Raw genomic sequence first — 24426 nt, 5'->3', positions numbered from 1 at the left:
CAGTGAAAGTTACGTGAATATCATCTCTCTTCCAAAACATCTTTTTTAAGTTTTTATTTATTTATTTACTTATTTATTTAGAGAGGGAGAGAGAGGGAGCATGAGTGGGGGAGGGGCAGAGAGTGAGAGAATCCCAAGCAGACTCTACTATCAGCATGGAACCCGACGCGGGGCTCAAAACCACATACCTGAGCTCATGACCTGAGCCAAAATCGGGAGTCGGAAACTTAACCGACTGAGCCACCCGGGCGCCCCTGTCTCTCAAAACCTCTTACAGGGCTGTACTCACCTTTCATCTTCTGATGATGTGAGGTAACACAATGCCCGCATGAGGAGAAGTGAGGTGAGTGAAGCAAGCTAGTGAGGTTGAATGTTGTGAGGCAGGGGTCACATTAGGCTACTATCGACCTATGACCTCCTGACAATTGGTCAGAAGGAGACTCACCTGCTTCAATGGTATCACCTGCAGGTAACTGAAACTCTGGAAACTGAGCTGCAGATAAAGGGGACTGCTATCCTTCGTATTTAGATTTCCCTAACTGCTGCCTGCAAAGTGTCTGCTTTAAAAGTCCCATCAAGGTTTACAACATTGCATTTGCTTGTTGCGTTTCATTTGGTTAATGTGTTTCCTTTGATCCAGAACTGCTTGGTCCCTTTTAGGTTTCTTTTTGAAGTGTTCAGGCCAGCTGCCTTACAGAATGCCCCCCAGCAATGCCTTCCTTTTGCTATTTTGTATAAACTGCAAGCCACTTAGTTTCTGAATAGATGTGAATTCCAAAGTGCTTGTTATTAACATTTTTAAAAGAAAATAGATATTTTTGTTTGAGGTCTGAGTACCATCTAGACTCCAGCAAGCAAGTTTTGGATGCAACTTGGATGAACCTATTTCCTGAGGAGTCTTAAATTCCAACTAGTTTCCACTCATTACCACCTTCAGTAGTTGTAAAATACATTCTGGCTGTCAAATAAATGGTGTCCTTTTTATTTTAAAAGTTAATTGTTTTTCTCTTGTCTGCCTCTATTAACACTAAATTCTTAAGGGTAGTTATGCGTTGACCTATGTTCCTCTAAACTCACATTTTACGCATTTGGTTTCTTTATGTTGTCTACCTATTTTCAAACAGAGAGACAACAGCCAGTGTTAGGAAACAGACCAGAATTAACCCTCCACACACATAATGTCAGGAATAAGAATATGCGTTTCATGTTGTTTAAATCATGCAGAATTTAGTTAAACATTGGGTTTAGAGCCTCCAAAGTACACAGTCATGAAAACATATAGTCTGGGATCCTGTGGACAATTTTAGAAAAGAAACCTGCTTAACTGCAGAGTAAGATTAACTTACTTGTAAGGTCTTTACATATACTGTTCAACCTGATATTTGCATGTACTATTCAACCTGATGTTTACAATAGCTCTATGAGGTCTGTTGAGGAAGGTGGGGAAATCTCTCCTTTCACAGGAGGAAAGAAACTGAGGCTCACATAGAGGTACCTGACTTGCCCAGGGTCTCATGACTACAACTGGCAGAAACAAGATTTAAATCTGACTGCAGATCGCATGCCAGAGACAGGCTGCACTCTCTTCATTTGACTGAATTTACCTCCTCAGTCAAAAATCAATGTGTTTAGTTTAGAAATGCTAAGGTTCCTACCATCAGTAACAGTTTGACGCTCCCTTCTGCAGGAGTCCTGCCTTGCAAGTTAAACAGCAAGCCCTTTGGACCTTTGGAGAGACTGTTACCATGGACAGGGGGAGACATTATTGCTTAAGGAGGCAGCCACTCAACAAAAACTGTTCAATACCAACTAGGGCCACCCTCTGGTGAGGCCGACCTAAAACAGCATCAGTCCGATTTGTACATCCCTCTAGGAAGACTGAATTGCAGCATATAACATATTCTGTCCTGGTACCTGATACCAGTCACTGTTAAGAGTTTGGTTTTGCTTTTGCCTTTCACCTAAAAGGTGATAGTGACCATCAAATCTACAAAAGGAAGGTCTGGAGAAACCAGATATAATAGTTTATTTTGCTTCTCCATGAGTTTGCCTAATTTACTCATTTTACTGATTGTGGGAAATTGACAGATTGAAACATCAGAGTCACCAGTGGTTGTGAGTAAATAATATAATCAAAATTATAAGGTAGCTTCATTGTGGACACAGATTCCTCTTCAGCAAAGTAAGAATAGTAGTGTGTGTGTGAGTGTATGCATGTGTATGTGTATGAATACACATACACACACACAAATATGTTTGTTTTATTTTCTTTCTTGTTTGTATTTGTTTTTTTATTCAAGGTACATTTGGTATCTTTGTCACAGGAAGGCTGACAATATAAAACTCTTCTTATATATGAAAACTCAAAACTAACCCAAACTCAGTGATGAGTGAAATAATTGCTTTGAGGAGAAAAAGAAGAGTCCAAGTTTCTTCCTGAATTTTCTTAAAATTAAAAAAACATATACAAGAAATGTTTCATGTACTGAAATTGCCATTTTCTGTTTTTAATTTTGTGAACATGTATTTCATTGCATTTATGAGTAGGAACAGATAGTATATATACATAGAGCCAACACATAGGGATGGCTGCTGGCTTTCTGAGGGGCTTTGTACATGGTGAGTTCTCTTATTACACAGTTTAATCAAAGCTCCCTCAACTAATAACTTCATTTAATTTGCACATTGATTTCTCAGTCTGTTTGGCACAATTAGTTCTAGCAATTCTGGAACTGTACTTTATGGAACCATCTTGCCTTAACGCCCACAGGCTCTCAGCTCCTGAGGGCAGAGATCAGGTGTTACTTGTCTTTGTGTATCTAGCACAGGACCTGCCCAGAGCAGGTGGTCAACTGTTTGCGGAATAGAACTGTCCTCAATTTTACCTAACAGAAAGAGAAGAAAGGCATTTCTTTGCTGAAGGGACTGCCCCTCACAGAAACAGATTCAGTCTTATGTGGTATACACACTTCAACTCCCAATGCAGAGCAGGGCACCTCTGTGGGTCCAGCTTCTCTCTGGTCACGAGGCACCAGGTCATTCCCCTTGCCCACTGGCTCAATCCAATCTCTATATTTGAACATGTTGAGCTAAGTTCTCTCTCTTCTAATCATGTAAAAAACAGACCCACATCTAATTATTTAGGTCAAAGGAAGATATTTAAAATATTGATACATGAAAAGCTGAAATAAAATATTAATCAAAGGTGGTTTCTGATGATCAGATTCTATGACTATTTAATTATGGATGGTGGTTTCTTCAGAAGAGGACAAAAGTTCCCTGTCACAACCCAAACTTTTCTTTTGTAACAAATAAAATTCTCAAAACTATATTGACTTTTTAAAGACTGCTGGGTGTTTTTCATTTCACTAAGTGGTTTGCTTTTCTGGTGGTTTGTTTTTCTCCTAAATTTTATCCCCCAAAATTTTAATTGATTTTGTAATCACCATCCACATTTCTTATTGGCAGTCTTAACAGGAGTTTTAGGAAAGATAGCTAAACCTAGTCAGATGAGACAAGTATACTTAATTTTCCCCCATGGCAATTATAAATATCAGGAGAGTTTTCATGGCTGTCTCATAGCTTCCTTATGATGCAGAATGGGTAAGACTTATTGAATATAAATGTATGACTCGTTACATATCCTAATAGCAACTGTATGGTAAGAACAATCCCCATGGCAATTATAAATATCAGGAGAGTTTTCATGGCTGTCTCATAGCTTCCTTATGATGCAGAATGGGTAAGACTTATTGAATATAAATGTATGACTCGTTACATATCCTAATAGCAACTGTATGGTAAGAACAATGTAAACATCATCTCCTTGGGTTGGTAGAACCATCACCTTCCAGGATCTGAAGAGCTTCTGTGTCCTTCTAGAAAATAAGTCCCGGTCCCCTCCAAAAAGCACAAAAGAAAAAAAAAAGACCTCTAAATTGACTCCTCCCCCACCAAAAGTTTATAAAAATACTGAAATAATATTCTCACAACAAAATTAAAGTTTGAGTTTAGAGAAGGAGTATCAAGTACATGCAGAAAAGCTTTCACTTCACTCATAGATAAATGGCTCTAGAAAAAGATAGATGAGAAAACTACCAACTACATCACCCAATCTTTGTGACACCTAACTAGAGCCCAGGAAGGAGGAAATAAATAGTTCACGGGGGAAATCCTCTGTCCCATAGTCCAATCAGGGAGATCCCATGGTGTCACCAGTCAATAAAAGTCCAAGGTATCTTTTCAGATAACTTCCTGAGTTGGAGCGTTCTTCAGAGTTTCTCATCTCGCTCCTTCCAAATGCCAATATGATTGCCTCCAGTGTCCTCGGCCTGAAGTCACCCATCCTGCAATACAAATCAGAACCTGTTGTATGTCTGGGTTGCATTTAACAAAATAAGAATATTCCTAGAAAGCAGTTTATCAGTTACATTTGAGGGAACATCTCAGATGATCAGTACTTTGACTCTCAAGATTTAGAGGGAATTAAAAGGTCATATAGTCCCATAGCACATGAAATCTTAAATCTTACAGAGTCCAACAAGGATGCTTATGTTAATGTTCCCTAAAGGGTGCTCCACAAAACACTGGTCTGTTAAATGCTTCTTCTCGAGGCTTCCCTCTTAGAAATCCACAATGTAAATATGCATAAGGGCACTGAGAACACTTGTAAGGGAAAAAGATATATATCTATATAAGTATATATACAGAGAGATAGAGAGAGAGAGGCAAAAGATATAAACATATTAAACTTTGTTTAGTCCAGCAATCCCTAGCCCTTATAAATTTGTTGATTAGATCTAATCTAGCAGAAGATAATGGAAAACAAAGAAGCATTACAAAGAAAATATACATGTTCTTACTGCCAAGAGAATAATTATGATCTTCCATCTTGTCCCTGCGATCCAGGGGCTCAATGATCATTGGTGAAATGATATCCACGGTCACAAAAAAATATTCACACCCTTGTATTTTAAAATGAGGGTGAATCCTGCAACTCAGCCAAAGGAAATATGCACATCACAAACACAACTGTCTTTTCTGTCAGTGGGCCTTTTTACTCTTGGGGCTCATAAACATCATCTGATTCTAAATAATAAGCGTGTAGATCATTTCTCTGAATCCCATTCATTACCTTGCCGGGCAGAAAAAAATCCTAAGTATGAAACGCCTTTGTCTACATACTCAACTGTGGTGTAATTTTGTCACCTTTTTTTTTCCTTTTTCCTTTTTTCCCTAAACAAGGGTAAATGTCTTCATTAGTTACTGATTTGGATGAGAAGGAGCCTGTATGCCATATGCATTTTATTTATATATGAACGTACTGTCTTCTTCAACTAGCACACATGAAATTCAATACTAGTAGTCAGTGACCTGTCTCTATGACTTATACATGAGAAAATTGAAGGGGTAAGACAAACCCTGAATGTAAACGTTCAATTTTCAAAGAATAAAATTAAATTTAAAAAAATGCAGATCTTTGTCTCTATTTGCTTATAGAGGCTGAAGATCCAGAACTCTTACTCATGTAAGTAATTGTCCTACATCTAACAGGTTGTGAATTTCTCGTAAGCCAGGAGCAAGGTTGAGGTAACTTGAACAGTGCTAGGTGAACAGAAGTGAGCTCATGGCTACTTTCACCATTATTAAGCAAAAGCAGGTACTCCTCTGAATTCAGAGATGGTCCATGAGGTGAGCACCATCTAGAAAGTTCTAGGTAGGCATCCCATGACCCTACCCATTGAAGCTCTTGTTTTTCCTGAGATTTCAATCATAGCCACAGCACTCATGGAAGTAGCCTCCACAGGCTGGGGTGGTAATGGGGTGACTAGCACAATTTTCAGGCTTCATCCAAAAAATCTTGCATAACGATTTCTGGCTTTTTTTTTAGATCCCCTTGAGAATCTGCTCAATGCTGTGGACCTTTCCCCAGAAATGAGCATATGTCCATATATAATTTCACATAAAACGTAATACATTTTTGTAAACTCCTTGAGGCCCTTCTTTAGACCCCAAGTGAAGACCCTTCCCCCAGGATATCTTCCTCTGTCCTGGTATCAGGAATTTTTTCTTATTCACCTTTATATTCCCACCTTGAACTATGCTAGGCCAGTTGAAGAAATGGAAGGACAGGACTGAAAGATTTGCCAAGATGATCAATGAAGAAATGTTAAAAATACAGTTGGTATTGCAAACCTATTGAGACAGAAAGTAAATTAGTTGGTTGCCTAGGGCCAGAATGAGATAGGGGAGACGAGCAGTGACTGCTAATGGATACACTTGGGAATGACATAAATGTTCTGTAATTAGACTGCAGTGATGGTTGTGCATCTCTGTGACTACTAAAAACCACTGAATTATACACTTCAAATGAGTATGTTTTATAGTACATAAATTAGGTCTCAACACGGCTGTTTTTAAAAGTTGGTGTTATAAAGAAAGGAAAAGAAATGGCTCAGCAGGAATTACAAGAAACTGCATAAGACTGAAAATAATATGTGGCCTCCTTATTAATTGTCTTCAATGAGGAAGGAACTAGAGGAATTTTGGTTAAAGGTCACTGGAGATTTTCTCATCAGGGGGAACTATGGAGACAGTGTGTTTAGGTCTCCTAAAGAGTGGAATGTAGAGGACCACCCATAAGAATAAAGAACACTGGCTCGATCCAATAGGATCTCTGCCTAACCCAATAATTCTGTTTATGAGAATGATTCCGTAGAGACGCAATGGCTGCCCTCCATGGCACAGCTTGAAAGGTTAAGAATATGACACCAATTTCCCCAAATCTTTTTTCTGAATACTCTATAGACTGTTGACTAATAAATTTATCTAAGTCTATCTTGAATCAATTTATATTTTCAGCTTATTCTAACAAATTCCATATGCTTCCCAATCTGCTTCGGATGATGTGAGTATAATTTCTGCACGGAGCCAGAGCCTGGCTTATAGAACCTTGAGTCTGCCATGTCTCTGATTCTCACCACCCCCTTCTCCATAGTGCTGTCAAATGCTTTGTGTGTGTGTGTGTGTGTGTGTGTGTGTGGGCAAGAGTTTCCAACTCTTCTTCTCTTTCTGCAGGTTTTTTGTTTCCACTGTCCCCCTCCCCCAAGTTTGGGCCCTGATTCTAGCTTGGAAAACTAAGCTGATTGGTAAAGAGTACTGGTCTATTGGATACACAGAGTAAGTTATGGGTCCCTAGGACATCATTTTAGGACACAGAAATGGCAGACTTCACTTAGCTTTAGAACCCATCTGGTTCCATTTTGTTTTAAGTTTATTTATTTATCTGGAGAGAGAGACAGAGAGAGCACAAGTGCGTGAGGGAAAGAGAGAAGGAGGGACAGAATCCCAAGCAGGCCCTGCACCATCAACACAGAGTCCGATGTGGGGCTCAAACCCACAAACCATGAGATCATAACCTGAACCGAGATCAAGAGTCAAATGCTTAACCAACTGCACCACCCAGGTGCTCCCCATCTGGTTTAATTTTATACATGATGAAACAGGTGCAAAGAGAAGAAATAATATGCCCATGATCATGTAGCTAGCCAACAGCAAGACAAAAAGTGATATGTGTTAATGCCCAACCATTCAGCCCCCAAAACTATAGGCTGCCTCCCAGGCTCGCTATGATGCTCATGTCGGCCCCTTTCAGCCTCCCTCTAGTGATTTCATTTGTGGTTTGACCCAGCACTGACCTCACCATCCTGTCTGGTCTCACCAGCATCTGCTTCATCCTGGTCAGGCTCAAACTCAGTGGCCCGATCAACAACATCAACACCCGCCTGCACCCTGGGCTTCTCATTTTCCCACTTGGCAAAACCTTTGTCCTTTGTTGCTTTGTCATGGAACTTGGATTTCATTTTGGGGAAGGTGTGGGACCCCGAGTCCCCCCAGCCAGCTTCTGACCATACGGGTTCGGTCTGGGTGGCCTGGCTGGTGGTGGCACGCTGCAGCCTCACAGAGATCTTGCGAGAAGAGCCTGTGACCAATGTGATGGCTCTGCTGTCCAGGTCTCGGTGTCCTGCAGTGACGCCAGGGAACTCGAACACTTCATCCTGCACTGGAAGGGGGAAGACTGTCATGATTATGTGACATCTGATCGCTTCACAGCAAACAACAGGAGTCTGGCGGGCAAGGCCCTAGAGGGACGGACCAGAGGCAGACCCAAGCTGGCTGCAGGTGAGTTGCAGAGAAGTGAGACCTGAAAGCAGAGAGAAGCAAGCGGGAGTCAAGGCTGTCGCCATGCCTCTCACCTGAAGTTGGCCTTGGTGTTTATAATGATTCCGACCAGGTTCAGATCCAGGACCCAGTGGAGGTCTAGGTGTGGGAAGGCAAGCCAAAAGAAAGAAAGTAGAAAAGAAAAGTGAGAAAGTAGAGGACATTACCTGGGGGCAATGAGGGACTTCCAGGCAGCGACCCATGACTGCTGCCCAAGGAGGGTGCCCGGGCAAATCTCCTGCAGGCCAGAACCAGGAGGTCTTTGCACTGTTTGTGACAATTGGCTCCACAGTCTGAAAAATCCCAAAATATCACAGATGATTAGTGTGAATCATGTGTACCTGGTGCTGACTGGGCTTCCAGGGTGGCATCTGAGCCAGGGCCGTGTCCTCCCCATGCTCCTTCCCGTGTTGACTCAGAGTCCAGCTCAGGCCCACAGGATCTGTCCAGGGGCTAGAAAAGGGCCAGTGGGACTCACTAGCCTTCCTGGGGTTCCTCTCACATTTGCTCAACTTCTTCCACTACACGATTCATTGAGGCGCTGGGAAGCAAACAAGTAGGGGCGAGGCAGAGTTGCCTTTGCTTGAAACTAAATGCCAGTTCCACGGGACTGGGGCTCTCCCAGGCCAAGATGGATTTTCCACCAAGAGGCTCCCTGAGCCAGAATGAGGGAAAGAAACCCCAGCGTCTAGTGTCTCCCAGGACCAACAGCTGCCTCTGATCATTTACAGCGAGATGGCCCTTCATTCAGTATTAGCCTACACCTTTTTATTCTTCTTCATTCCTCCAGATCTTTTCCAGAACAACTGAGTTTCTTAAGTCTACTTATTTATTTTGAGAGAGAGAGAGAGAGACAGAGAGAGACAGAGAGAGAGAACCCCAAGCAGACTATACACTGTCAGCACAGAGCCAAATGTTGGGCTCAACCATCACAGTGAGATCATGACCTGAGCCAAAATCAAGAGTCAGACACTTGACTGAGTCACCCAGGTGCCTCTTGAGAACAAATGATCTTATCTCCTCCTTCTTTTCTTTGCATAGAAACAGAAAACAAGGTGGGCTTATGCCTAATAACATTTTCCAGACTTGACTGTGGCTTTGAAATGGCAGCAGACTCTGTGAAATCTCCCATTAGAATGCTTTAATTAAGAAGGTAGAATTAGGGCACCTGGATGGCTCAGTCAGTTAAGCGCCTGACTCTTGATTTCAGCTCAGGTCATGATCTCATGTTACCTAAGATCAAGCCCCGCATCAGGCCCTGTGCTGACAGCGTGGAGCCTGCTTGGGATTCTTCTCTCTCTGTCTCTCTCAAAACTAAACAAATAAACATTTTAAAAATATTTTTTAAAAGAGTAGAATATTAATTGCTACTTGGGGCAGAAAATTTGGGCTGCTTTGGAAGAGAGCAACATAATTATTTCCTATAGAGGGTCCTACATTTCCCTTAGAATCACTGAACAAATATGATTATTTTAAAGAGTATAGTTCTCTTGGGGAACCTGGGTGGCTTAGCCGGGTAAGCGACTTCAGCTCAGGTCATGATCTCACAGTTCATGGGTTCCAGTCCCGCATTGGGCTCTGTGCTGACAGCTCAGAGCCTGGAGCCTATTTCAGATGCTGTGTCTCCCTCTCTCTCTGCCCCTCCCCCGTTCATACTCTGTCTCTGTCTCAAAAATAAATAAACATTAAAATTTTTTTTAATAAATAAAGAGTATATTTCTCTCTCACTATCAAAGAGGAACTTTCTAATTCTTTCCAATACTCACTTCTCCCCCAAATGGTCTTATTTCAAATGATCCTTTAATGACATCATGGAAAGACCAAATTATAATGACAGGTTCAGTCTATTTCAATTAATCTTTTCACTCTATGTGCCTTTAAGAGACAATACCAGGGGTGCCTGGGTGGCTCAGTTGGGTAAGCGTCCAACTTCGGCTCAGGTCATGATCTCACTCTGGGAGTTGGAGCACCGCATCAGGCTCTGTGCCGACAGCTCAGAGCCTGGAGGCTGCTTTGGATTCTGTGTCTCCCTCCCTCTCTGCCCCTTCCCCGCTGGCACTCTGTGTGTCTCTCTCTCTCAAAAGTAAAATAAAAACATAAGAAAATTTTTTTAAAAAAAGAAGAGAAAATACCATGTGCACAAAGATGATCCAAGGGTTTAATTGATTTTAATCTTCATAAAATTGTGTGTATATGTGTGTGTGGGGAGGGGGGGGGGTGTGTCTTTAGGGGATAGGGTCAGAAACCAGAATAAAACTATGGCTGGGCAGTAAGATATTGCAGTTGCTTACTGCTTGTAAGTAGAAATCCAAGTTACACCAAGACAACTGATACCAAGAACTAAAGGGAAGGTTTTTGAGACTGGCTCCCATTGAGGTTCAGGGAAGTTCTCTGTTCACGCAAAATAAGGGCCAAATCCTGAAAGATGGCTACAGGGGAAAAAAGGCATTCTAAGGGAATAGTGTTAATCTAAAGCCATTCTGTGACTAAGATGTTTCCTTTTGTAGTTATATCTTTCAAGAGCATTATCAGATTCTTAAAACCATCAGTACAAATAGTCTGCATAAATTATCCAGCAATTTCTGAAATTAAACACCAAGAATGTGTAATGATCATATGTACAAAGAGCAACATATTCCTAAGTGCCTATTAATATGCATGCGTATTGCATTCATCAAGTATATATTTATTTGTTTATAAATTCCTATTGAATGGGGCACTTTATGAACAAATTCATTGAAAAGGGACAAAAATAATTTGTTTAAGGCTTCTCTTTTCTCATCAGCATCTGTGATTTAGTGAGAAAGGAACAGCTTAGATGTGAGAGTAGAAAGAAAGGCATCTGTATTACGGGAATGAGTGTGGGCTCTATTCCCATGAAGGATGCAGTTCCTTTATACGGTATTTTAGTTACACTCAGCACACTTCAGAAGTCCCACCTTAACTGTGTGCTTCACAAGACTGTGTGATTCACAAGACATCTTGGAGATGGGACGACAGGTGTGTGGGTTGATAGGGGTGGTTTGCTGGCTCTTGCAACAAACTATAAAATTCCAGTCTGGGATCTCCAAAACTCCATGGATACCCCCCACCCCGCCCCACCAAAAACATTAACTCTTCAACTGCCAGTGGCCAAAGACCCAAGTTCTCCATGACACCAAGAGTTTCTGTGGTTTCATCAGTCAAATTTGATTCCTGCCCCAAATATCACATTAAAAAATGTTAGGAACATTACATTTATTTACCTTTGCATTTGTATCCTTGCTTGATTATGCCCCAGAGCTGTAACAAAAGACAAAAGAATGTCAGAGAATCTGAATTAAAATCGGCGGGGTGGGGGGGTGGGGGGGGGTGGGAAAGAAGACCAGAAGAAGGAAGTCCTGGGAGGCATGATGTTCGGTGGCGCACAAACAGGATGTAGCAGATCCTGACACCCTTCCTGTCAGATAGAAGAACCAGCTCCTAGCTCACTCCAGCTGGGGGCTGGGGCGATAACAGTTTTGCTTCCCTTTTCTTTCTGAAAGCCAAATGGGAGCTGGGATGGGAAACTGATGTTGGTACAATTACTGGACTTTGGTATAATGCGCTCTCAGCAAAATTCCACGGGGAGGCTGTCACTGTGTCTGGAAGCCCCCAGCTCCCCCTGCCTTCTTTTTCATCGCAGTAGCTCCTCTTGGCACGCCCCCTGGGAAATAAGCAACCTACACAGTGCGTATCCCACTAAAGCATTTGCACTGTGCAAGGTTCTTTTCCAAGTAGCATTGGTAACTTAAAAGAATACAGAAAAGGAAAAGATCTATTTGTTCGTGTATTCATTCTCGGCCTGCTCAGTGTTTGGTCTGTGCCAAGGCTGTGGGAGATGCAGAATAATGTTCAGATTCTGCCAATCAAGTAGGAAGGAGGATGTAGGAAGTGACAAGTGTCTCAGGAGAGATGTGAGGGCCTCCAGTGTAAGGAGGGGGTGGTCACCCAGGTCGTTCAGGGGATCATTCTGGTGGTGGTGTGTCCACCCTCCTGATACACCACATTCTTTCCCGTGCCTCCCACGGCATCAGACGTGCGGCCGAGGGACACAGGAGCGTCGGTATTGTTTTGCTCAATTCAGCAGGTTTCGCTCAAGCTGGAAAAACTCCACTTTTAACCTTGTAGTGGTTAGGTTAGGTGACTGATACCTATTTAATAAAATGATTTTGAAAGAAACAGGGCCAGTGTCTTACTGGGGCTGATGAGGGCATCACTTACAGGTATTATAGGGGAACAATGCCCTGAGTGTTCACCTATGAGAAGAATAGATAGCTGCCAATGTGCAGTGACTCAGGGCATCAGGAAGACTGATTCTCACCCCCTTTCTGAGAAGGAAATTCCACCAGTGGAGAGCGATTCCTTTGAGTCTTAAAAGTTATTGGGTCCTTCAGAATATATTATTAAGATTCAAATGTGCCCTGGGATAGGAAGGGTTATTAAGACAACTAACTGGAAGCAAGGCCTCAGGTGCCTGGGATGATTGGAAGAGGAATCCCTACAGAGCAGTCCATACAGAAAACCAGAAAACGGAAGTGGTGTCAGGACTATGACATCATGTCAGAGCTACAGGGATCTTAAAGATAATCTAGTTTGCGTCTCTTCTATAAAAGGTGACTGGGATGATCCAGAAAATTTAAATAATTTGCAAGGTCCCAGACATGGAGACTTTGCAGTGATAAGAAATTTTTCCTCCCCAAGACCTTGGTGATGGTAATAATAATAACCCTAACAGCTACCATTTATGGAACTTTTGCTGTGCAAAAGACACAGTTTTAAGCTTTTTATATGTATTAACATTATACATATATAGACTGGGCTAGCGAGAGGGGAAGTCACTTGGCAAGGTCTTGTCACTAATAAGTAGAGAAAGAAGACTGTGTCACATGAGGGAAAGACAGGAAGCCACTGCTCCTGGGAGTTTTGTGTGTGAGCAAAAGCCACTGATCTAGGACAAGAAAGGATAAGATTTAAGAAGAAGCATTCTAATATCCAGATATGGCACATTATTAGCATAGCTGCAGGAACTGCTGGAAAAAATAAAGTGAAGCATGAGTCCTATCAGGAGGGCAAATCAGGGCATCACTTGCTAATGCTTCTTTAATAACTAGCAGACAGCACAAGGCAGGAAGAGGCTCTGGGTCAGGTGCCAGACAAGGACAGGAGACAGTGACCTCATGTAGATGGGCATAGAGCAATATTTCCCACAGTCCTTTGATTTCGGACCTTAGGTTGCCGAAAGATTTGGAGAGACTATGGAACCAGTGGAACATGATGGCTGAATGAAGCTAACAAAACTGAGCTCTGGCATCTGGACCAAAGAGTAATAGGCATGCTGGCTGCAGGGCCATCTTGTCCTAGAGGATCACATTTTCATTTTCTACAACTTGGGTATCAACTAGACTTTCAGAGCCCATGAGTCTTTGTTCAATACCAAGGCCAAAGCTGCCTTTAGATGACAAAGAATTATCAAATGTGGGGAAAAGAAGTGAACCAGCTTCCTGGTTCCAGATTCAGAGTCAAAACACCCGTGTTTGAATCCTGGCTCTGGTAACTACTGGCTGTGTGATCCTGGGAAAGTGGACTTATCCTCTCTGGACCTCTCTGTCTTGATAGGCAAATGGGGAGAATAAAATGTCCTTGTCATGAACTAGTTACGAGGATCAATTATACTAACGTCTATGGAAGTACCTCATTACTGTCAAGTGCCAAATAAACGTTACTTATTATTACAACCATCTTCCTTCCAAAAAGATTTTTTTTTTTTTACTTTTTGAGTTATGAATTATTGAGCCATGCCATGATGGATGTCTGGTGACTGCTACCACATGAAACAAGAACTGGGAGGAACTGGTGGAGATAAATACTCCCCTTAATTGCACCTGCTACGAGTATTAGTGACGAATGCCAAGGCTCATTGGGCAGAACCTTTCCCTGGCAGGGATTAACAGACAAACTGCTCTCTTGAGTTAACAAGCCTCTCCATCCTCCCCTGTTGCCAGCCCTACAATCCTAGAAAGAACATAGTGAAACCTGCAGATATTGCTTTTGTTTTAAACTTAATTTTTTAATTTCAGGGAGCCATCATACTTTACTTCTGATCCAAAGCACACAATGGATTCCGTTGGTGTATTATTTTCCGACACTCTCAGGATGCTGTACAAATAACTACACACAAGAGAAATAATGGAAAACAGACTTACAAATCCTGCACAGTGTTCACAGAAGGTTGGCTTGAGATAGGTCATCTCCTGAAAATTATGGACAAATCCTGGTCCCATTTTACAGTGTAATTGGGACTTAGCTCGCAGGAAGTAAGCCATCATTTCATCTTTACTAATTAGGCCATCCCTGTAAAGAGAATCAAAAAAGGGAACGATCTTTGAAGACCACGTCGCTAAGTGGCTGACACACTTTAATCACCCAACCTCCCAAACCTTTGTGGCCAAAAGCAGGTGGGCAGTGTTTACTTTTCTGTTCTATTTGAAAGGAGGGGACCTCGAAAGACAGCATTCAGTGCCAGAGGCTTTCAGAGTAAGAAGATGTGTGTGTGTGTGTGCGTGTGTGTGTGTGTGTGTGTCCTGTGTGTCATAGCACAGAAAGTCTCCTTCGTTACCAAATAGTAGCTTCAGAAGGACATCTCTTTTCTAGCCCTAACCTAACAATAGGGTGTGCAAGAATCAGGCTGCTGGAGAAATGCAGAAAACTGTAATGACTGGGCCCACCAGTCTCAAATTCATTCAGCCTGCTGTCATCCAGGCCACTGCCAGTGGTGGTAATCTTTCATTCAGGTCTTATTGGCTTACAGACCATTTACCAGAGGGATTCTTCCAGATCTTCACAGCCAGTGGCACCCACCCACACATAATCAGACTTCTTGTTTACCAAGATCAAATCCACCTGATAAGAGGTGATCTTCATGCTGCCTTCTCACCACACCAGCACACGCTGGAGACCACACCCTTCTGTGCCAATTCAGAATTCCTTTGTATCTCATCTGTCCTCTCTTGGGTCCTCCTGGTCTGAGGAAGTCATGCTCCCATCCCCCACTCTCCAGCCTCCTAAGACACAGCTCCTTCTGGGTTCTGCTCAGTCTCTTCACCCACTCCTTCCTCTATGTACAAACACACTCGTGACTTCCTCTCTTGGAAAACGACTTTCCTCAACCTCGCTTCCAACTCCAGCACCTATCTTTCCCTTTCCCTTTCTTCCTCCCAAGCTTTTCAAAAAGAATGTTCATTAGAGGTTTTTCTTTTTTTTTTTTTTCTCATTTCCTTTGATTACTCCTCACTCCATATAACCAGGCTTCTGACCCTACCTCTCTGCTGAAACTGTCACAAGGACATCCTCAGTGGCCTTTTCTCACTCCTTGATGTTGCTGACCTCCTGGCTGCACATGACTTGGGGACAGGGTTTTTCCTTTTTTGACACTCTCTCTTCCATGTGACCCTGTGATTCTAAGTAGCCAGTTTCTCTCCTTCCTCCCATGCTTCTCCTGCGGGATCTACTTCTTTCTTTCAGCTGCATGTAGGGAGAAGAGCCCCTGAAGCTACATTCCTCAGGGCCCAAGCTCATCTTCCTTTAAACTTTGAATTTGCTCCCACACCCAGGACTCCAGCCCACGAGGCTGGGCTGAAGACCTAGCAATCTATGTCTCCAAAACTGTTCTCCTGAATCTTGGTACCACATCTAGAGCTTGCTAGAATCTCTTCCTGGATGGTCTACTGGCCTTGCAAAATCAACATATCTAAAGAAGAAATCATATACAGTATGAATATTTCAAACCTGCATTTTTAGGGAAAAATTTTTTTTATATCTTTGTATTTATATACAAAGATATATTATATCTTTGTATTGTATTTATATCTTTGCTGGCACAGTGTAAGGTCCATCTAAAGAATCAGCTGAAAAAACAAAAAGAAATGAAGAGTAGGAAGTGATTTTAAATTCATGCCCTACTGAATTTAGGTTACACATCACTGACAGAAACATACTAAGGGAGGTGGGCAGTTAGCAGGTAACTTAAATTTCATTTTGTAAAAGAAGTTTATTTCTAATAATTTAACTTATTTTAAAGGATTCCTTTTTCCAGAAATACAATGAAGATGAATTAAAGTTTTAAGATGTTTATGATACAGTACCAAGGAAAGCCTTAGTGTACTGAATTACCTACAGACTTAATTAAAAAAAAAAAAACAAACTTCACACACCAACAAAATTATTATAGGATTTTAAAGTGATATAATTTGGACATTCCACCAGTATAAAATCTAGCATCTCATTATAGATGATTTTTAAACTAAGAACTAATCTCACATAATTAAAAATGAAGCAATTGGGGAGCCTGGGTGGCTCAGTCAGTTGGGCAGCTGACTTCGGCTCAGGTCATGATCTCACAGCTCATGAGTTCGAGCCCCGCATCTGGCTCTGTGCTGACAACTCAGAACCTGGTGCCTGCTTCAGATTCTGTCTCCCTTTCTCTCTGCTCCTCCCCTGCTTGCTCTCTCTCTCTCTGTCAAAAATAAATAAACATTAAAATTTTTTTTTTAAATGAAGCAATCAAATTACTAATGTCAGTGTTTCTCTGCAATATATATTTCATATCATTATTTTCCAGTGAGCTGGATATTAGCTTCCAAAGTCATCTACTTTTCCAGGAATCATTTGAAGCTCAATAGAAATATATTTTTACTTCATTAACCAAAATAACTTTTGAGCTAGTGGAGAGAAAAACAAAGCAAGGACCCTTCTTGGCTATCTGCAGACATCACCTGCTCTTCTGAAAGCTGTAAGTAATTTAAAATAATTTTCCTTCCTTAGTTTTAATATTGCCCTCAGGTCCACTGATGCTGAGGACTCTACCAGCCTAGATGTAACTATATTTCTCCTCCATTTTTTCTTCATGGAGGTTTTGGGGTTGATGAAATAGAGCTAAGTAGAAGTAATATGGAGAGTTGGGCTCATTTGCAAATGGGCACTTACACTCAGTACTGATGATGTAGCCTGCCCTATAATCTCATCCAGCCAGTCAGGTTTGTGAACACCAAGAAAAAAATCAGTGAAACATTACACTTGTCTCATCAACACACTAGGATTGAAGCTGTCAAGATGCAAATTAAAGGTATCTCTGGGGTACCTGTGTGGCTCAATCAGTTAGCTTCTGGCTGTTCATGTCAGTTCAGGTCATGATCTCATGGTTTGTGAGTTCAAGCCCCACATCAGGCTCTGTGCTGACAGTGCAGAGCTTGCTTGGGATTCTCTCTCTCTCTCCCCTTCCCCTGCTCATGCTCTCTCTCTCTCTCTCTTTCAAAATAAATAAATAAACTTAAAAATAAAAATAAAAATAAAGGTATCCCTGTTCTCCTCTGACACTAATTTTCTGTTTCAGGATAGCTGCATTAAAACATAACAAAATTAAAACTTACTGATCTTTGTCCAGGACACAGAAGGAATCCAAAAAGGGAAAATTGGCAGCTATACTTTCAAAGTCCTCTTGGGAGATGTACCCATCATGGTCATGGTCATAGTTTCTAAACACAGACTGCAAAGGAAATACAAATATTTACTGAATAACTGGGTATGAGTCAGGCTCTGAACTTGTTATTGGGAAAGCAGTGATAACTAGTATATTGTTCTATCAAGGAGCTTGGAATCCAGTGGGAAATAATGAAATCAAGAAGCCTTTATGGTATAACAAGATAAGTGCAATGCTGAGGATAAAAATAGGCTGCTGTGGGAGAATTTTAAGGGAGATTTTAAAAGGTTTCCTGGAGGGGCACCTGGGTGGCTCAGTCGCTTAAGCGTCCAACTTTGGCTTGGGTCAAAATCTCACGGTTCCTGAGTTTGAGCCCCACATTGGGTTCACTGCTGTCAGCCTTTCAGTGAAGAGTCCACTTTGGATCCTCTGTCCCCCTCTCTCTGCCCCTCCCCTAGCTGCACTCTCCCCAAAATAAATAAATATTAAAAAAAAAAAACATTTCCTGGAGAAAGTGAGGTCTAAACTGAGACCTCAGTTTCGGTAAAAGTTAAGTTTGGTGAACTCACAAATGCCAAAACCATAACAATAGACAATGAAGCTTTAAAATGTTAAATTATCTAAAAAAAATTCAAGTATACTTTTTTTTTGAGAGAGAGAAAGGGAGAGAGGGAGGGAGGGAGGGAGAGAGAGAGAGAGAGAGAGAGAGAGAGAGAGAGAGAGAATGAGCAGGGGAGGGGGAGAGGGAGATGGAGAGAACATTAAGCAGGCTCCAGGAAGAGGGGTTCTATCTCACCATCATGAGATCATGACTTGAGCCAAAATCAAGAGCCAGACACTTAACTGACTGAGCCACCCAGGTGCTCCTAAAAAATTCAAATATACTTTTAACACAATTACAATCAGAATTCCAGTGGCAATTTGTTTTAAGTGAACAAATTGATTCTAAAGTTCAAATTAAAGTAAACATGTTGAGAATAGCCTAATATTGTTTAAGATAAGAAGAAATGAGAGAGAACGTGCCCCATCAGAAATCAAATATTCCACAAAGCTACATGAATCAAAACAACATGGTACTACAACTTACTATAGAGAGCAGAGTCCAGAAATAGATCTATGTATATATAGGCATTTAGAGTATCAAAAAGTACCTTCTCAAATCCACAGAGAAACTAAAGATTATCCAATAAGTGCTGTTGAGTTAAGTGGCTAATAATCTTACAAAATCAATTGCCCAAAACTAAATTCTAGATGCATTAAATATTTTAATGTCAAAAATAAAGCTATAGGGATGCCTGGGTGGTTAAGCATCCGACTTCAACCCAGGTCATGGTCTCATAGTTCATGAGTTTGAGCCCTGCTTTGGGCTCTGTGCTGACAGCTCAGAGCCTGGAGCCTGCTTCTGATTCTGTGTCTCCCTCTCTCTCTGCCCCTCCCCCACTCATGCTCTGTCTCCCTCTCAAAAATAAACATTAAAACAATTTTAATAATAAGAAAGCTGTAAAAGTATGAAAGATAAATAGATAAAAATAATTTTTATGTTTTGTAATCTCTGAGTGGGAAAGGCCTTCCTTAACATTACATCAAAGTCAGAAGCTGTAAACAATTTAAAAAATTTTTATTTTACAGAGAGAGAGAGAGAGAGAGAGCGAGTCTGAGCATGGGAGAGGGGCAAAAGGAGAGAGAGAGAGAGAGAGAGAGAGCCTGAGCAGGGGAGAGGGGCAAAGGGAGAGAGAGAGAATGAGAGAGAGAGAGAGAGAGAGAGAGAGAGAGAGAGAGAGAGAGAGAATCTCAAGCAAGCTCCATACTCAGCACAGAGCCCAATGCAGACTTGATCAAATAATCCTGGGATCATGACCTGAGCCAAAACTGAGTCAGATACTTAACTAACTGAGTCACACAGGAGCCCCTACAAAAATATTTTATTACGTAAAACGCAAAATAATTGAATCAAAAAACTCAGCTGACAAATGTAAAGATAAATGTCAGAGAAGATTATTTGCAATATACCTGAGAGCAAAGACAGAAAAGGAAAACAGGAGGAGACCTGTTGCAGCTCAGGAGAGCTCAGGAGAAAAGGAGACCACCAAAGTAAAATTACACGTGGCCAATACATTCATGGGAAATGCTCGATTCTGCTAGTAATTACAGAAACACAAACAAAACGTTTTTAAACCTCTCAGATTGGAAAACATTAAAATAATGGGTAATTTCCTAGGGAATGAGAAAATAGGCACTCTCATATTAGTTGATGAAGTAAATAGCCACAATCTTTCTGGAAGATAGTCAGTGCTTACTCTCTGACCCAGCAATTCCACTGATGGGAATCTGTTCTAGGAAAATAATTGAACAATGCTGCTCAAAGACATACGTGGGTGTATGTGTTTATGGGGGAATAAAGTCATACAAGATAGTTTACAAATTATCAGTGGTTCCCCTTCGAGAGCAGAATTCCCAAGGCCTAAAAGTAAAACTTGTATTCTCCGTATTTTATGAAAAGCTTGCATATTTACAATGATTCTGACTTTCTTTATAATTGAAAAATAAAAGGATTTTTCCATTGCCCTCTGCTAAATTGGGTTTTCCAAAAGGTTTGTTAAGTTCTCCCTAGAAGCAGATGTATGCAAACAGATTATAATGAATCTTTCTCCCTTTTCCCAATGCTTTCTCTCTATTCTATTTGATCCATATTGCCCTATGTTGCAAGCTGCTTCAGGGGTACTTTGGGAGATGAACAAGGTATAAATGAACAGATTACTTAAAAACATGACTGCTTAGAACCCATTGTAAGTTTATTTATAGAAAACTGAATTGTGCAAAATCACAAAATATACAGTCTTTTTGCAAGTCCCAATACCAATACTTACCTACAATCAAAGTTGCTTAAAATTAACTCCTTGTACCTACTTTTATAATCTAATATCCATATTTATATCCATATTAAGGATGCAATTCTTTTTGTAGAATAAAATTTAATGTGGAAATGCATAATAAAATCCAATCTTTCATTTGATTGAACCAACAGTAGGCAATTTATCCAAATTGGACCAATCTTCCACCATAAAATTGGAACTGGAGAGAAAATAAGAGAGAAGGTAAAAGGGAAGAGAGAGAGAGAGAGAGAGAGGAAGGGGGAGAGGGAGATACAGACTCCCCTTGTGTAGCAAAGAAAGTCTGTCTGCAGATAATGGAATGAGCATTCAGAGAAAAGCAGAGAAGAGAGTGGAAAAGAAAACAGTTGTGTCTTTTCATTTCCCGGTTCTAGACCTTCCTGAGCTGCAACCCTTGGAGCTGGATTCCTTCCCCACCTTCCCTGGCTCCAAGCTGGGTCTGTTACACAACATCAACACAAGGCCTCCACTGAATCTTATGGCCTTCTCAGACCTTTTCCTCACCCTTTCTGAACTTTCCTTGCTGCCTCACATGCTGCGTAGTAGTTTTCTTCCAATGCATCATGGTTTCCTTGATGATCCAAGATGTAGAAAATTCTTTCTTTTTCTTTAGGTTTGTGTGTGTGTGTGTGTGTGTGTGTGTGTGTGTGTGTGTGTGTGTGTTTAAAGTAGGCTTCACAGGGGCGCCTGGGTGGCGCAGTCGGTTAAGCGTCCGACTTCAGCCAGGTCACGATCTCGCGGTCCGTGAGTTCGAGCCCCGCGTCAGGCTCTGGGCTGATGGCTCGGAGCCTGGAGCCTGTTTCCGATTCTGTGTCTCCCTCTCTCTCTGCCCCTCCCCCGTTCATGCTCTGTCTCTCTCTGTCCCAAAAATAAATAAAAAACGTTGAAAAAAAAATAAAATAAAGTAGGCTTCACACCCAGCATGAAGCTCAATGCAGGCCCTAATCTCATGACCCTGAGATCAAGATCCAAGCTGAGATCAAGAGTTGGATGTTTAATCGACTAAGCCACCCAAGCACCCCCTCTTTTTCTTTAAACATCCACCCCCCAGAAAAAAAGTTTATTTTATCCCAAAGATATGATTCTATTGTATCATACCAATCCATTAAAGCAGAGTGTTTAATCAGATGTCATAGTTTTTATTGCCAAATCTGTTTCCATTTTCCCCACAATGGTGCTTCTACTCTTCTTTCTACATGAAAACTCTGATAGACACTTTCCCATAATTAAGTAATGTTTCTGACGTAAATGGCTCTGTGCAGGTGTGTCACAGACCTCAATATAAACAGCAAGAGAAACTATGCATCCTACAGGATCTTTTCTTACCTTCAGGTAATCAATTTATTGGGCATTTTATTGGGACCCATATAGGTTTTTAATGAGTAGATTCTAATCCCCAAACAGTCCCTCAAATTGCAGGGGCAATGATGGAGGCATCAAATGCTGGTGAAAGAAAGTTGGAAGTAGCTGAGGGTATTTGGGTAAATGAGAACAGAATGACAGGAAGGGGAAAAAGGCCATTCTGGGGGAATCTCCCCCATAAGCCAATGCCACGTAGAGCTCAGTGTCTGCTAAATTGATCCTACCTGCAAGAGGGCTGTTTTCATTGACTTCAGTTGATTCTTGGGCAACTGTAGAATATTCTGGGAAGAGAAAAGGGCCTTCTAGTGCTCTCTACTCTCTCTCAATCACTTACCTCAACTAATTTCCTTATGTGCTTGTTGATGACTGTGGGGTCTGGCTTTGGCATCACTCCTGATGCCCACTCCAGGGGCACCACAGGCTTGGTGGGTGTTGTCGGGGAGGTAGGCTGCTGACAGGGGGGAAAAACACACTTTTCAACTTTATCTTAGACCTTAAGTAATTAGGGAACACTGAGAAAGACATACACATACACATTTTTATGTTAATAATACAGTAAAAACTTACATATGTATCACTTAAATGTTCTGAAAACAAACATGTTTTGTCAATAGAATCTAATCTATAACTAAATACATATTTGGAGAGTGTATTTTGTTTAGCAGTAGTCTAGATTCCATTTTTTTAAGTGGGAAAAAGACACTGTTCTCTCATCCCACTCCAAAATTCTATCCAAGTTCCCCAAATATTACTAAAACATCCTTAAAACCTATATAATAATCCATACAGCTTTTTGTATAATGCAAAATATATAAAACACCTGTTATCTAGTTCTTTAATACCTGGTGTTGATAATAAACTAGTAGATGTTTGCAGTAAATGGGCCCATGTGAATGGCCAAGTTTATGTTCTCATGCTGGCATCTCTTTCAATATGCTTAATCGCTTCTCACTATTTGGCTAATTAGATCTTTCTAGCCTCTTTTGTGAACTTGCTTCCTCCATATGTTTTCCCACTTTCCTGCAAGACATTTTCACTAAATAATGTGGCCAAGATGGTAGCAATAATGCATAACGTGTTTACACAACACAGAGGCAAAACACAATCCTATCGGGAGACAAGCCAAGAGTGCAATGTACTTTATTCCTCTCCCCAGGACCTTCATTAAATGTAAATATTTTTGCTGGTGCATACATGCAAATCTGTTTTAACAGGTGTTTATTTGATACTAAATTGGGGACAAACATGTTTGCAAGAGTGACTGTACTAGATTTAAACCCTTTGCAATGTTTTGAGGTGGGTGTTGCTGGTATCCTTTGGGCTACCAACAGGACCAGAAAGTACTTGCCATCTGGATATGATCACCAACACATAGGCTCACTCACACATCATGACTCTTTCTATCAAGCTTTTCATTTTGTTCATCTGATGAAGGATAAAGCCACGGTTCCCAAACTGTATAACGAGGTGTCCATCCAGAACACTGCAGTGGACTCTCAGGGATACCAAAAGATATTTCAAACTCCCAAGGGAAATACAGCAGTACTCAGTATTTGTTAGACACCATGTAAACTACCAGCTTGAAATGGCTTACAGTTCACCCATTAGATCATGCTGTATTTCTTTCAATGGTATCAAATATTTCCAAAGCAAAAAAAATCAATGTGGAACAAGAAAAAAGGTAGCCATATTCAATCTGATGACAAAATTTAAGATATTGTTTCATGCCCAACAGGCACACACATCCATTAGTAAGTAATTGTGGTTTTTAAAGAATTAAAATATTTTTTAATTTTTTTTAATGTTTATTTATTCTTGAGACAGTGAGGAAGAGACAGAGTGCAAGAAGGGGAGGGGCAGAGAGAGACACATACACACAGAATCTGAAGCGGGCACCAGGCTCTGAGCTGTCAGCACAGAGCCCAATGCGGGGCTCCAACTCACAAACTATGAGATTATGACCTGAGCCAAAGTCAGCCACTTAACTGACTGAGCCACCCAGGTGCCCCTAAAATATTATTTTGATTTCAACATATATGTATTGTTTTTTAAAGTGGGTTCTAAGTCATTAGAACATTAATATATATTAAGCTGTTTGGACCTAACTATTCTATACGTGGAATTGTGAGGTATTTCTTTTGACCTAGAGGTAGAGTGAAAAAACTGAGACACCAAATAAAACACAAAGAACCAGTGAGACACGAGCGTGCCCTGTGAAGAGAAAAAGGTTCATGGTGGGACTTTGGTGAGGTCCACCAGCACCAATGGTAAGCACACTGAAGTTACAGGCTCTTGGTACCATCATCCTGACAGGAGCTTGTTCTCCAGTGGCAGCATGTGTCAAACCTAAGCGCAAAACAGGGTAACAAGCCACTTAAGATAAGAGACAGTAAGGGATTGGGAAATGTGTTTTCATAGATTCATAGGATTTTAGCACTTGGAAGGGACTTTCAAAGA

The 24426-nt window shown here is 41.2% G+C and overlaps 1 protein-coding gene across 8 annotated transcripts in view; it reads right to left on the bottom strand.

Annotated features, from left to right (window-relative positions):
* Nucleotides 1-1179: 1179 nt before the first annotated feature.
* The window catches only part of RASGRP3 (RAS guanyl releasing protein 3), a 105480-nt gene continuing 82233 nt past the window's right edge, over nt 1180-24426 (bottom strand). For 7 of the 8 annotated variants that reach the window (XM_081795206.1, XM_081795201.1, XM_081795203.1 and 4 more), the window contains 7 exons: nt 22304-22420; nt 17667-17782; nt 14445-14592; nt 11466-11502; nt 8388-8513; nt 7698-8062; nt 1180-4346 (listed from right to left, as the gene is read on the bottom strand). In XM_081795206.1, coding sequence (XP_081651332.1) covers nt 4338-4346; nt 7698-8062; nt 8388-8513; nt 11466-11502; nt 14445-14592; nt 17667-17782; nt 22304-22420 — 918 coding nt within the window. In that variant the 3' untranslated portion in view covers nt 1180-4337. The remainder of the gene's footprint in view (nt 4347-7697; nt 8063-8387; nt 8514-11465; nt 11503-14444; nt 14593-17666; nt 17783-22303; nt 22421-24426) is intronic. The other variant, XM_060652329.3, reaches the window with a different exon arrangement.

This window comes from Panthera onca, chromosome A3, assembly GCF_046562875.1.
Source record: "Panthera onca isolate mPanOnc1 chromosome A3, mPanOnc1 haplotype 2, whole genome shotgun sequence".
NCBI classification, from domain to species: Eukaryota; Metazoa; Chordata; class Mammalia; order Carnivora; family Felidae; genus Panthera; species Panthera onca.
The sequence above is the reverse complement of the archived record's forward strand: the minus strand, read 5'-3'. Positions and strand labels throughout refer to the sequence as shown.